Source organism: Staurois parvus, unplaced genomic scaffold, assembly GCF_062004578.1.
Source record: "Staurois parvus isolate SC_StPar_1 unplaced genomic scaffold, SC_StPar_1.0 ptg000106l, whole genome shotgun sequence".
NCBI classification, from domain to species: Eukaryota; Metazoa; Chordata; class Amphibia; order Anura; family Ranidae; genus Staurois; species Staurois parvus.
Window position 1 is genome coordinate 2,055,414 of NW_028317902.1, and position 15,385 is coordinate 2,070,798.

Genomic DNA, 15,385 nt, shown 5'->3' on the forward strand with positions numbered 1-15,385 from the left:
AATTCAGCACTGGCTCCTGTGGGAGCAGGGATCGAGTGCTTTATACTGGTACCCTACGCATAAACTAGCATTAAACCCTAGCAGTGTGGGGGGCCTCACTGCAAGGGTAGGTATTTGTTTTCCCAGACGTTTAGCTTTAAACCTTGGCTTCTTACCAAAGACACAATGGTGGCTGGAAATCTGAAAAACATTCCGTTAACACTTCTTAAGCTCTTCCCACCGCTGCCTCCCAGCCCTTTAAGAGGTTCTAAATGCCGGGAGGCGAAGGCGGGCATTCCAATCATGTGACCACTGGGAATGACAGCCACATGATCAGAGAGCTCCCGATCACAGGTATACATTGGGAGCTTTCCAGTACTCATCGGTTACAATGCTGGGAGTACTCTCTCAGCACAGTAATGTGTTTACATAGAGGCACATATATGCAGCCGTGCGACATTGAAGCCCACCCACGGAGTGACTGCATATATGCGTACTGCCCCAGGAGCTGATTAAGAACCAGACTTGGGCAAACATGAACTTCAAGCAAATTTGCATTACAATTAGACATAAAGCAGGCCATCTCTATTTTAAAGTACATAAGAAATTTTTTTTGGTTGTAATTGTGAACTCCTGTCTCGAAAATCCTGGGCATCCAACTGAGACTTAGCCCTGGTTCACACTGAATGCAACTTTAAAATCGTGCTACCTCACTTGAAGTAACGCAATTTCAAAGCCGTAGATTAGTGCGATTTGTATCTCCAATTTCACTGAGGCTTGCAACTTCATTTACCAGAAATCAATGCAAGTCGAAATGAAATCGGAAAAAAGTAGCGGAGTAACTATTTTAAAAATCGTGCTACTTAAAATCGCACCGATTAAGACAGTGCCATAGAAATACATTCGATGTGATAAGTGGTCAGGGGCAACTTTATTGTTGCATAGCAAAGGGGTGAACCTTACAAGTAAATCCTTTGTATCATTCTCACACCTTCTGTTCAGTATTGCCTCGCGGTGTGAAAATTGACAAAATTCCCATGAAAAAACCCATCTGGAGTCTTATTTTTGATGCTTAAGCAGTCAGGCTGTATAACAAGCAGCAAATTTAGCTTTCATTTTGTTAAAACATTCAGGTCAGGTTAGCCATAAATACAGATTTTTCTCATTTAGCAAGTGGACTGAATAAGATATGATTCCTCCATCCACGCAAAACAACATGGGTGGAGAAATCTCTGCTGCCAGCTATTGTATCTGATAGGATGCAGTTACTGTTCAGCCAACAATTTCTACTCGGCTTCTTTGATTTCTGTTGAGCTGGGTGGCTCAGACAGGGCCACCCACAGCTTGAATTCTGGCGGATTCAGCAGGAAAGGGGAAATATTCGAGCCATGTATGGCCATCTTGAACTGCACGCTGTGCTGGCACCACTCTGGAGAGCTGGCTACACCGCCTGCAGTCTTCAATGTTGAGTGTAGACCCATGCAGATAACCTGTAGAAGGGTTTTATAAAATCAGAGCTCCTCGCTCTCCAGCGTACTGCCATGCACGTGGTTTCCCAAGACCAGGTTCACATACATGCGTGGCTGGTTTCAGTGTGATTTGTAGGAGTCCAGTTTGGTTTCGTTCAGTGGTTCAGGTGTGAATTTTTTGTGTATGACACTTGAAATCGCACCTATCGGACTGTATCCGCACCTCTTTTTAAAATCACACTGCTGCTGGTCACACATATGTGAACCGGCTCCAGAGATCTGGTTTGCTTCACATGTCACAATATCGGATGTGGTTCAAAACTCATCGCATATATGTGAACCAAGGCTAAGGCTTTATTCATGAAAAAATGTTCTGCACACAATATACAGCCTGACTGAACAGTAAAAACAAAATTTCAGGCATCAACTTTCTTGCAAGTATAATTAACATGCTAAGCACAGCAACCGTCTTTCCAATTACTGCAATCAAAGAATAAACAGTAGGCTTCCATCGGTTTCTGCACCTAGAATTTAAAAAGGAATGTTCTCATAGAAAACAAGTGCAAATATGCAGTAATCCTTAACACCAGCTTCATTAGCATGCCAACTGAACCTTCCGAAAGCTGTATTCCAGCTGACCCATGCTTACTGAACATCGATTTTTGCCCAAAAAGCTTTTAAAATGTCTACTACAACCAAACGGAAATGCCCACCCATGCAACCAAATGACAAGAAACAATGGAAACTTTTCAAAATATTTAATACGTGTCAAACACGTAGAAACGTCATTTTATACAGAAATCCAGGTTACAGCATTGTGCATTAAAAATACTGTAAACTCCCATGGTAATTGCTTCTCGCCAGAAATCCCATCTTCTAAAACAAAGGCGGGAGATCCGGCTAATGTGGACAGAGCTGTATGGATCACAAGCACCAAGTCTGACGGAGCTTTCAACAAATACATATACAATATAATAGGGCTTCTCGACTCCCTATATTAACAAAGAAACACGTATTCACTTCCTCATGCTTCAACAGTTCAGCAATCGTGTCTGATATTGGGAAGCCAGTACCGGCAATTTTGTCTGTGCACCAAAAACCAAAATGGAAACACTTAAGGTTTGAGGCCAGAATGAGATTTCTGGCTCCTAAGGAAGCGGAAAACTGAAAATAAAATCCACAGCGATTATGAATTAGTTCAAACCGCAGGCCAGCAGGAAAGCGATCCAAGACTGCAGTAAGAGGGATTTACTGAGGAGGGAAAAAAAAAAAAAAAAACTGGTGCCCGTATAGTCAGTTGTTTGGTATTTTACACAAGTCAGGACATGTAACAGGAAGGAGTGGCTGTGTAAACTAAAATTGCGGGCCCCAGCAAACAATGAGTGGGAGAGGGGTAGTGTAAGCAGATGGGAACTTCCCTTCCCCCTCCCTAAATGGGGAACTCCCCATGCACGTGGTGGCCAAAAGACAGAAGTGGGGGATGGGGAGACATTCTTGGAGGGGGAGGGAAGTTACGTGGACAGATGTGAACTGGGGAGGGGGACTCTGGCTCCCAAGTGTGCAGGAATTACTTAGAAGTATAGAAAAAAACATTTCTGGTGCAAGACAAACCACCCACCTCCCATCCACAAAAAAAAAAAAACCTTTTCATTTTCAGTTGTTAATCCACAACCAATGCCAGGAGAGCACTCATGGCTTTTCTATATAAAATATTAGGTGTAAAAATAAATCTTTGAAGGATCGGTCCACTTTAAACTCGTTTTCTAAACACAAATGTTTTCTCAGGAGGAAATGAAAAGGTGAAATGTTTTGGGGCCCTCTGCTCCCCCCCCCCTTTCAAAGATTAGACCACAAGGGTAATCCTGGCCGCACCCCCAACAATTTTGACCATTCTCATTTAACCAAACACTCCAAGGTATTCTATTAGCAGCCACTTTTGACAGTAAATTTGCATCTCCTTTGACACACTAAACAGTTGAAATTGCCAAGTGTACAGCCAGCATCAGGCTCATGTCCACACTAGGAATGACAGTCTGAAATATGAGACCTTATCAACTGTGTGGCCAGCATTGGACTCCTCAAGCACCCCAGGCATGAGTCTGATCTATGGGACCTCACCAAGTGTACACCCAGCATCAGGCTCATGTCCACACTAGGAATGACAGTCTGAAATATCAGACCTTATCAACTGTGTGGCCAGCATTGGACTCCTCAAGCACCCCAGGCATGAGTCTGATCTATGGGACCTCACCAAGTGTACACCCAGCATCAGGCTCATGTCCACACTAGGAATGACAGTCTGAAATATCAGACCTTATCAACTGTGTGGCCAGCATTGGACTCCTCAAGCACCCCAGGCATGAGTCTGATCTATGGGACCTCACCAAATGTGTGGCCATCCTCAGACTCCTTAACCACCCCATAGAACAGCATTTGATCTACAAGACCAAGTCCAGTGTGTGGCCAAGGTTGGACCCCTGTAACTACCCCAAGGGATCAGAACCTGATCTACAAGCCCAAGATAAGGCCACCATCAGATTCTTCAACCACCCCAGGTAAGAGTGCTCAATCTACAGGACCAACCCAGTTTGTGACCAGCTTCAAACTAACAAGACCTCACAAGTTTGTGGCCAACACTGCACTCCTGAATCAACGGGAGAGCAAGCCTGATCTACAAGACCTAGCTAAGAGTGGGGCCAGTATTGGACCAGTGACCACCCCAGGTAAGTTCTAACTTAGTGTGTGGCCAGCAATGGACCTCTGTCAGAGTGCCTGATCTACACGACCTACCTGTGTGGCGAGTATTGAATCCTTGTGACCACCCAAGGTAAGGACACCTGATCTGAGTTCTAGCTTCGTGTGTGGCCAACATTGGACCTGTGACCACCCAAGGTAAAGATGCCTGATCTAGGAGTTCTAGCTTAGTGTGTGGCCAACATTGGACCTGTGACCACCCCAGGTAAGGATGCCTGATCTAGGAGTTCTAGCTTAGCATGTGGCCAACATTGGACCCATGACAACCCCAGGTAAGAATGCCTGATCTGAGCTCTAGCTTAGTGTGTGGCCAGCATGGGACCCATGACAACCCCAGGTAAGGACGCCTGATCTGAGTTCTTGCTTAGTGTGTGGCCAGCATTAGACCCCTGTGGCCACCCCAGGTAACCACTATTATACCTAGCTAGGCATGTGCCCACCCGGGTCTCGGGGAGGGGAGTCTGATCTACAAATCCCGTCTCCTCATAGGTCAGCAGTTTTAGGTGGACCGTCCCTTCACCTGCCATGGAAAGGGTTAGCCTGCCCCTGGCACTGGTTAGTGGTAGATCAGGACCATGGCTCCTCGAATCCCCACACATTTGAACGTCCTCGCACGGACTATCGGGCCTGGGACCCACACACATAGAAGACAAGGACATGGCTCCGGGTCAGCTCTGCGGAGATCACCCCCCATTGCTCGGAGGGGACCCCCTGGGCGGTCAGTGCTCTGTGGTCCCCCCAGTGTCTATAGGCAGGGGCCCAGTCCTGGCAGTCATCAGAAGGCCTCTATGGCCGTGCTCCATGGGGTGATGTTGGAGCTGATGGCCGGCTCAGTGGCACAGCTCTGTCCGGATGGGGAGTCCAGCTCCTGCACCTCCTGTCCGGGCTCGTCGCCCTCTTCCTCCGCCCCCGCGGTCCCCGGCTCCTTGGTGAGAAGTCCGGAGAAGCTGGAGCCGAAGATGCTGATGAGGTTGGCTACGTTCTCCGTCTCCATCTCCTCCTCGGCCTCCTCCGCCGGTTCCGGCACCTCCTGCTCTCTCTGCTCCCGCCTTGCTCTCTTCAAGGCCGGCCCGTCCGGCGCGCTCCCGCCGCTCCTCTTCCGGCAGCACGGCGGGCTCTGCGGGGGGTCGGTCTCGGCTTCCCGGCTTGGACAGTCTCTGCGGGGCTCCGCCAGCGTGCAGTCCGGGTGTGAGTGACAGGAGCAGCAGGGGAGCCCCCGGGGAGGCGCCCGGCAGAGGCGGGGGGCCGGGCACGGGCAGCTCCGGGAGAGGCGGCTGTCGGTGCGGGCGCACGAGGAGGAGTCTTCGTCCTCCGGGCCGGGACACGAGCAGCTCTCCGGCGCCCGGTAGGTCTGCGGCGCGTAGAGCGGGTAATCTCCGTTCAGCTCGTCGGCCGTCTGGCTCAGGTAGACCTGCTGGGCGCTCCGGAGGACCAGGGAAACCATGAGGTTCTTGTGCAGCTTGATGCCGCCCCGCTGGACCCGGGAGTGGTAGATCTTCCCCAGCGAGATGCTGACGATGCGGTGCGCCTCCAGTCGGAAGCCCAGCCCGGGCGGAGGACTGCTCTCGGCCTCGACTTCGCGCTGCATCTTATAGGCGGCTGGAGCTACCGCGGCTTCGTTGCCCAGCGTTGCTGATCTGTTGTGTAACTAGCGAGAAAAACGCGGCTGCAAGACCCCTCCGTGACCAGGTCCCAGCGCCAACTAAGCGCGGGCGCGCTTCCTCCTCCGCCTTATATAGGTGACACGTCACGGCCCCGGCATCCAATCCCAACGTCGCTCCGACCCTCCCCGCCCTCTTCCGTGCTAAGGCGCCTACTCGCCTTCACGTGATTTCCAGCCAATCGCCTCCCGCTCGGCCAGACATCAGCGTTCGAACGGGACCCGCGCACTGTGCCCTTAAAGAGGCAATGGCCATCCACCGCAGGGCCCACCGAAATGGAATAGCAGATTCACCCTGCGGCTGTCATGATAGATTAGCATTCACGTGACTTTAGGTAACGCTTGCCATTGGAAAATGCTGGGATCTGGTACACTGTATATGTTATGGTGACGTGGAAGGCGTAGTCTAGGCAGGCGGTGCTGGTCACCCTGAGGTCACTGATGGCGCCGCTTTAAGAGGAGCTGTGTTTTGGTCGTGTGTTGGTTCCCAGGCTGATGTAATGCTCTTGTAAGTTTCAGACTCGGTCATGTGACGCCGCTTGAGGTCAGAGAGGCCGCCTGCTTATTGTCTGTCTGCAGGCCTTCCTATGTGCGCTCATGCACGCACACACATACGTCCTACAGACGGAGCGGGACTGTCACAGAGCCATGGAGGTGTGAGGATCCCGGAGACACGGCGAGTCCCCGACCCTGCTGTACAACACATGCGCCATTGGCAGAGCCCTGTGTACTATGGGGAGGACTAAGCCATGACACCCTGAAGGATAAGTGGACTGTTACGGCTCATTTACACAGGCTTTGGTCTCTGAAGAGCAATCCAGGTTTGGATCACTTTTCAGAGAGGATTTGGTAGGCAGTGGGGGAGCCTTGTCCAGCCCATTGCAGGATTTTGCCAGGTGCTTGCAGAGCAGCTCCATTTATTGGAACAAGTTGTAAGCAAATGGGGGTATAGTTCTACGATTGCTGATTCCTCGGCATGTAAACTAGGTAATGGTTGGGGGGTGGTAAAAGCTCAACCAGGTGTTTCACCTCCCCACCGCCAATAATGTGAATGAGCCCCTAAGTTAACCACTTGTACATGCACTGCGGACGGGTGCTTCGTACAGACACCCTTTTGTAGGACTTGATAAAGCCCAGGTGGCCATGGCTACTAGAAATTGCCTTATGGTGTCTGGGTTCACACACTGACTCCCATAGACTTCAATGGGAATTTGCACCCCATGGACATCCGCGGCAGAGCGCCTCCCACGGACGTCTGTGGCAAAGCGCCTCCCACGGACTTCCGGCGGCAGAGCGCCTCCCACGGACGTCCGCGGCAGGACGCCTCCCACGGACGTTCGCGGCACGACGCCTCCCACGGACGTCCGCGGCAAAACCGCGTCCCATTGACTTCAATGGGAAAACTCCTGCCAATAGCAATCCTATGTGAACACTTATCTCCGCATGCCAGTCTATCACTTGAGTCTTGAACGCAGCTCTACAAACCCACACAGGACCCTTTTCGTAATGGCACTCGAAATGCAATGTGTGTGGATCACATCTGTGTGAACCACCTCAATAGGAACACATAATATCTAGTCTGTCATACAAATCTGTGAGTTTCAAAATGAATCCAGAATCACATATGTGTGCACCAAGGCAGCTTCATTCACACCTGGGCGGGCGTTTTGGGATCGTGACAGAATCACTGTGAACGCAAAACAGGTTCGGGTGCCATTATTTTCAATGACGTGGTGCAGTTTTGCCATGATTGTCACGTGGAAAAATTGCACTGCGTGAAGTTCCACGCGCTGACAGTCCATCCTACACTGAAAAAAACTCCTAACTTTTTTAGCTGGTTCTGAGATTCAAGGGAAAAAAAATGTGCCTGTACATTGCGGCTTTCTTGCAGGTTGAGGGCAGGCATGCGCGCCCCCACCTACCAAACTATCTCCAAGCAGCTTGGTGAGAAGGTGACAACAGTTGGTGCAATCATTCGCAAATGGAAGAAACACAAAACAAGTGTCGGTCTCCCTAGGTCTGGTGCACCATGCAAGAACTCACCTCGTGGAGTGTCAATGATCATGAGAACAGTGAGGAATCATTCCAGAACTACACATGAAGATCTTGTCAATGATCTCCAGGCAGCTGGGACCACAGTCACCAAGAAAACAATTGGTAACACACTACGCCGACAAGGATTGAAATCTTGCAGTGCCCTCAAGGTCCCTCTGCTCAAGAAAGCACATGTCCAGGCCCATCTGAAGTTTGCCACTGAACATCTGAATGATGCAGAGGATGACTGGTTGAAAGTGTTCTGGTCAGATGAGACCAAAAATTGAGCTTTTTGACATCAACTCAACTCGTCGTGTTTGGAGAAGGAGGAATGCTGCCTATGACCCCAAGAACACCATCCCAACTGTCAAACATGGCAGTGAAAACCTGCTTTGGGGGTGTTTTTCTGCTAAGGGGACAGGACAACTTTTTTTTTTTTTTTTTTTTAAGTCCGCAAACGTGCAAACTACAACGAAAAACCCGTAAGTGATCACAAAAAAATGTGCAAGTGCGAACACCACACGAAAAAGTGCACTTAGAGGTGTGTTTGTCCTACCCCCGGAAGGGTTGGACCGTTCACCCGATCCCCCGGGGCACGAAGCCCCTGACAGGGACAAGGTTCCCATTTGGTCCTCCTGGCCAAAAGGCCTGGTGGACCACCGTTCCTTATGCCCAGCCGAAGCCGGACATCCAGTACTAGGCAAGGGGGTTCTCCCGAAGAGAAAAGCCCCTAGGGATCAGGGGAGGAAGGAACCGTAGGGCCACACATCCTCCCCCTAGACTTCAGGTAAGGCCCGAGGACCCACACCCTCCATCCGTGAAAAACACACACATAAGAACAGAAAAAGTGACAAAACGTTGGAGTGGTTAAATTAAATAAAAAAGTGGTACCGTGCCTAATAGTGCACAGACCAGGCCCTGAGGCCTGTAGCAAAAATTGCCCCGGACTTAGCCAAAAGACCTGGTCATTAGGGCGCTGTGCAAAAAGAAGTGAAAAACGGTGGCCATGTGTCATCTTCACACCGTGGGGTCCCACACCCAAGTGTTACTAGTGACACCCCTGAGAGCGTCTTCCCCAGGGGGCACTGAGTTTGTGGACTTTTTGCAGCCCCAGGCCAGACCAAGGTAGATCCGTCCAAATCAGGAGGTACTGGGTCTTTCCAGCTTTCCCAGAGGAATTACTCCCAAGGTCCCAGAGCGTATCGTGGCGCCCCCTGGTTTCTGTCCCTCCGGTCCAGCCTTCCGGACCCCCATCATACCAGTGAGGGTACTATACAACAACCATCCCCGCAAAGCTAGAATGGTCGGGAGCACCCCCACTGGACACTGATAAGAACAGATACTACACTTGATCTTAGCCAAAACAGGAAACACAGGACAACTGCTCCGCATCAAAAGAACGATGGACGGGGCAATGTACCATCAAATCTTGGGTGAGAACCTTCTTCCCTCAGCCAGGGCATTGAAAATGGGTCATGGATGGGTGTTCCAGCATGACAATGATCCAAAACACGTCCAGGGCAACAAAGGAGTGGCTCAAGAAGAAGCACATTAAGGTCCTGGAGTGGCCTAGCCAGTCTCCAGACCTTATTCCAATTGAAAATCTGTGGAGGGAGCTGAAAGTTCAAGTTGCCAAACGTCAGCCACCAAACCCTAATGACTTGGAGATGATCTGCCAAGAGGAGTGGGACAAAATCCCTCCTGAGATGTGTGCAAACCTGATGGCCAACAACAGGAAACATCTGACCTCTGTGATTGCCAACAAGGGATTTGCCACGAAGTACTAAATCATGTTTTGTGAAGGGGATCAAATACTTATTTCCCTCATGAACATGCCAATCAGTGCATAATTTGTTAGACATGCATTTCTTTTGAATTTTTAGTTGCTGTTCTGTCTCACAGTGCTACATTACACCTACCATTCGATTTTTAGACTGATCATTTCTTTGTGAGTGGGCAAACATTCAAAATCTGCAGGGGATCAAATACTTACTTCCGTCACTTTATACTGATAGAAAGCTTCAGTGAACTACCACGGACCTCCACAGCGTCGTGGTAGTTTATTGAAAACAAGCCGACAGCCGCTAAGACTGCCAGGACTTGTAGACATTCATTTACAGAACTCTGTGAATGAGTGACACGGCCATGTGGGCGGAGCACAGCACGACAATGCTGTTTTCAAATCTGGCAGTATGGGGAGAAGTTTCCCCATACTATCTGTCCGGGGGGGCGCAGCTATGGGAACATGTTCCAAAGGTGAACTTATCCTTTTAACCCTATGATTGCCCCTAGATGTTAACCCTTTCCCAGCTAGTGTCATTAGTACAGTGAGAATGTATGTTATTAGCACTAACCGCTGTATTATGGCCACTGGTGATGTCTGTCATTTCCCACAAAGGGTCAGATTGCCCGCCGCACTATCATAGTCCCACTATAAGTTGCTAATCACTGCCATTAGCAGTATCTAAAATAAATAAATCAGAATTCAAGAATATATATGATCGTTTGTAGACACCTTTTTTGTTTACCAAAGACGTAGCAGAATACACTTTGGCCTAAATTCATGAAGAAATTAGATTTCATACCTTTTGATCTTCGTTTATATAATAAACATCCCAATGCTGATCAAATACCACCAAAAGAAAGCTATATTTTGTGTGAAAAAAATGATATACATTTCATTTGGGTATAGAGTTGCATGACTGTGCAATTACTGTAAAGTACCGCAGTGCCGAATGGCAAAAAATGGCCTGCTCCAGAAGGGTAGAACTTTCTGGAGCTGAAGTGGTTAAATCTGACCTATTGCAGTTTCCCTGTGGCCACCTTTGTGTACATACAGTAGGCCATTCATTTTTAAGTGCTGCTGTACCTTCGGTGAATGCAGGGGAAAGGCCCCTGCACCTTTTCTAACACTGCAACTGTTCAGAAACTGCATAGTGCTATGTGTTTCCATACGCAGGAAAACACACTACAGTTTTCAACGCATAGGGGTGCTATTAGAGTGATTTGTAAATTTTTTTTTTTTTTTTATAACACACATATTCTACTTATCTGCTGATTGGTTTGGCACAGAGCAGCCCTGATCTTTCTCTTCTGGGGTCCCCCACCACCTCTCCTTAGAAAGTTGTTTGCTAAGCAGCTGCTTGCACAGACTCAGTCCTGAGTCATGCGGTATGTGTCCTTAGACCCACACAGCGCGGCTCTGCCCCACCTCCTGCTCTCTGCTCACTGGCTGTGATTGACAATGGCTCCTGCTGCTGCCTCGATCTCTAGTGAGGAGGAAGAGCAGAGAGAGCCTGTGCTGTCATTCTCATCACTGGATGAAGATTTTGCTCAGGCGAGTAGTGGGGGGAGGGGGGGAGCTGACAATAGGTTTTTTTTTTTACCTTAATGTAGAGAATGCATTCAGGTAAAATGAAAAAAAAAAAACATCTGCCTTCAAAACCACTGTAAGAATTCATGGCACAGTTGTGCATCTACTAACCAGCAGAGTGTTTTTGCTGCAGGTTCCGGAACATGTGTGATTTACACGCATCCCTGCATGCACACAGATGTGAACCTAGCCTCACTCCGGAGACATTTTCCTCCCATACTCCTCCCTCCAACAATTACAGAAGAAGAAATATTTCTAGGGCTCCATTCACACTTGTGCGACTTTGGGTATCAAAGTCTCATGACAAGTTGCAGCCCATTGTTTTCAATGGCACCCATTCAAATCGGTGTAGATTAAAGTTGCAGCAACTTTGAAAAGGTGCTTGTACTACTCTCATGTGAGTCGATCCAGAGTGTGTAATGTCAGATCAAAAATTCACACTGGAAATCGTGCAACTATGGAGTCGCATAAGTTTGAATGGAGTCTAACTGTAAATAAGTAAATGCGAGCGCACATAGAAACAATCAGCCGCTATGCACTAAGGTAACCAAAACAAACCTCAAAAGATCAAAATATGTAAAATGTGCAGTTTTGGTCCAACTTTGGTAGTCTTGTCCAACTGGAGTGTTGGTCGAGACTACTGAGAAGGGCAGTAAAAAGTTGGCAGGATTAATTTTCAGACAGCCCAGTATCCAGTTTCCAGAGAGGGAGCTTCCTGTACATCTGGTGAGCTGCCCCCATCCATCCCTTAAAGGGGACTCTGGCATTCGTTTGATCTACACCTATAACCCCAGGGTCCTACATATTCTGAGAAGGCGTCATCCCCATCCCTGCCCCATTTCAGATGACCTTGATGAAATCAGGATATAATATATAAAGGCGCATTTTACTATACACTCCTGTGAGTGCGCATTTCTTCCATACTAAATCGCACAAGCACCGAATCTTAAAAGAACGCAGGATTCCTAGGAGCACTTTAGTCATCTTATGAACTTTATTTATTATTCATGATGCTTTTTATAATTACATATACCTTTTTACTGTAAATTACTTGAGCGCTGCACATTTTACATATTTTGATCTTTTTGGGGTATCAATGCAGCTTGATGGTTTACAGGGTTAAAGTAGAATTTCAGTCTAACCCTAAACTATTTTTAAAACTGTCCCTCCCCCCTCCTAATACCTATGCTTACTAACCTGTATAAGAAAGATGTATTTACTTACCTATGTACAATTTGCTTTGGTCCGGTCACGTGATCTCCCTTATGTCAGCCAGCAGCAGCTGCAGGGGAGAGGAGAGAGCGCACTGACAATGGCTAGTAAAGACTTGAGCTGCAATGTCACCCATAGGTCTTAATGGCTGATCTATTTTCTGTGCTCTCTTCTCTCCCATGGCTGGTTTGGGATATCATGTGACCAGAGCGACCTGGAAATAGGTAAGTGTTACAAGTAAGTTGGTGGCATTGTTTTACATTATTTGTTCCCAGGTTTACTTAAACTGAACCTGTGCTTTGTTCCTGCAAAGAGAAGGGACACTATAATGTAAATGGCTCCCCCCTGGGCTTTCAGACTATTTAAAGAGAAGAAGCCCTGTCTAAGCTCAAAGTTAGAAACATAGAAAAGTGATGGCAGAAAAAGTGGTCCATCAAGTCTGGCCGCTTTTTTTGGGAGGGGAGAGTTGTTTTGTTTTTGTTTTTTATTTGTTAGCTTTTTTTGTCTGAGTATAGACCTATGCTTGTCCCATATATGTTTTGAAGCTATTTACTGTTGCCTGGCTCACTACCTCTGCTGGAAGTTTATTCCAAACATCAACTGCTGTTTCAGTAAAATAGTACTTTCTGAGATTAGTTTTGAACTTTCCTCCAGTTAGTTTAAGGTCATGTTTCTCTGGTTGGAGCTGCAATAGGACTAGAGGTCCTTCCACACGGGCGTTCCATTTTGTTCATCAATTCAGTCGTGTTTTTTCCATGAAAAAACGGATCAGTTTTTCATCAGTTCATGTCTGTTTTTCATCAATTCGTCAGTTTTTCATCCGTTTACGTCCGTTTTGTACATCCTTTACCAAAGCAAAAATGGACCGTATATCCGTTAACATCTTTTTTTCTGTCCATTTACATCCGTTTTTGTCTGTTCTGGGGGTTTTTACGGATTAAAAAATAGGGTTTCAAAAAAATGGATGTTAACAGATGCGGACATTAACGGATGTAAACAGGTGATCATCCGTTTACATCCGCTAGTCTATAGAAATACATGGGTGTCTGTTTTTCATCCGTAAACAGACAGATAAAAAACAGACATATGGAACGCCCATATGAAAGGGGCCTAAGGACTCTTTCCCTATCCTAATGTAAAAGAGCATATTCCTAGGGATTCTTACTCAGCCAGCATTGCAGTGTGGGAGAATATCCTGTGTAGTTCTCTATATTCTGAATAGAAACAGAGCAAATGTAAAGTAAATAGAAAGTGGGTACAGGCACTGGGGTGGGGGGCAGGCACTAATGCTCTGCATGGATAAAGTGTTATCATGCGTTAAGGTGTGGAACATTAAGACAACCAATCACTCTGAATGAGCTCGCAATGCATGTCAAATGGAGATGACCCTTTTTTCTAATGCAATGTAGAACATGCAAGGAACATGTTGTGGTGCACCGCAAAAAGGTTTATCCGCATGCCCTGCATTGTGAGTATGTTGTCCGGTACTGGGGTGACATTTAATATGTTTTTCAACTTAATTCAACACATTACGGTATGGGCATTTGGCAGCACAGTGGCTACATGGTTATACTTCCGCCTGGCAGTACTAGGGTCGTCGGTTCGAATCCCAGCCATGGCACCACCTGCCTGGAGTTGGCATGTTCTCTCTGTGCCTGCGTGGGTTTCCTCCAGGTACTCCGATTTCCTCCCACACTCCAAAGACATGCTGATAGGTTAATTGGCTCCTGTCTAAATTGGCCCTAGTATGTGTATGTATGAATGTGAGTTAGGGACCTTAGATTGTATGCCCCTTGAGGGTTAGGGACTGATGCGAATGTACAATATATAATATATATGTAAATTGCTGCAAAAAGGGATGGCGCTATACAAGTACCTAAAATAAATAATAATAAATTAACCTGTGTCATACGCTACAATAACGGGTATTAAAATGTGCATTTACTGCAACGCGTAAGTGTGAAAGTGCCATAAATTTGGTCTGCATATGACTAACACCAGACTGAGCTAATAACAATACTTTCCCCACTTGGGATTTATTAAATGCAAAGTATGTTAAAATTCCTTTACCGCAGTTTATCCTCAGTTACCTTGTAAATCAATGCTGTGAAGCACTGTAGCATATAACAACATCCTTTAATTTTATAAGCAGCTAATCTTCGTCTGAGCTACATGGCGATAAACGATGCAGTGCTTTTGGATCGGAGTGGGAATTAATTTAAGCTCATCAGTTGACAGCCTGATGCACAGTAGGAGCTTGACAGACAGCAGTGTCTGTAGTCGCCAGAAGAGTGAAGTAGCAGAAAATTGGGACCCTGCTCTGAAGGGAGGAATATCCAATATCCAGTTTTTGTCACCAAATGTCACCTGCTGTATTGTAAACTTCACAATTTTAAATTGATGGCATGTGTGCAGCCAGTTCAGATCATAACTGGAAAACAGCACTAAGGATATGTACAGATGTCGTTCCCTCCTAGATTGTAAGCTCCAAGGAGCAGGGCCCTCCTAACCCTCTTGTATTGTTGCTATATTGTCTCCCATTATATTGTAAAGCGCTGAGCAAACTGTTGGCGCTATATAGATCCTGTATAATAATAATGTCGTTTGTCAGGAGCGTTTGCTTATATGCACTACATTCACTGTATGGTGTCCATACACTGGCTACCCTGATTTCTGGTGCAGTTGTGAGTTCCTTGGATAATGCCCTGTGCTTCAGAGATCTTTTTATTAGCTATTGGCTCCTAAAATCAGCCAAGAAGTAAACATTCCCAGTCTAGTTCAAAGATTAGAGTTGCCCCTCTTTCCACCTGCAACACACTGGGGGGGAAAATCAGCTGGGACATAGGAATGGGAAATGCAGCGCCTGCAGCTGCAACCGGGCCCATGCAATTATGGAAGCATCTA

General features: G+C 47.2%; 1 protein-coding gene across 1 annotated transcript; it reads right to left on the minus strand.

Annotated features, from left to right (window-relative positions):
- Nucleotides 1-2,191: 2,191 nt before the first annotated feature.
- On the minus strand, nt 2,192-5,920 carry IER5 (immediate early response 5). Its single transcript, XM_089671476.1, has one exon. The coding sequence runs from the start codon at nt 5,788-5,790 to the stop codon at nt 4,978-4,980; it is 813 nt and encodes a 270-aa protein (XP_089527602.1). The 5' UTR covers nt 5,791-5,920; the 3' UTR covers nt 2,192-4,977.
- Between the last annotated feature and the right edge of the window lie 9,465 nt (nt 5,921-15,385).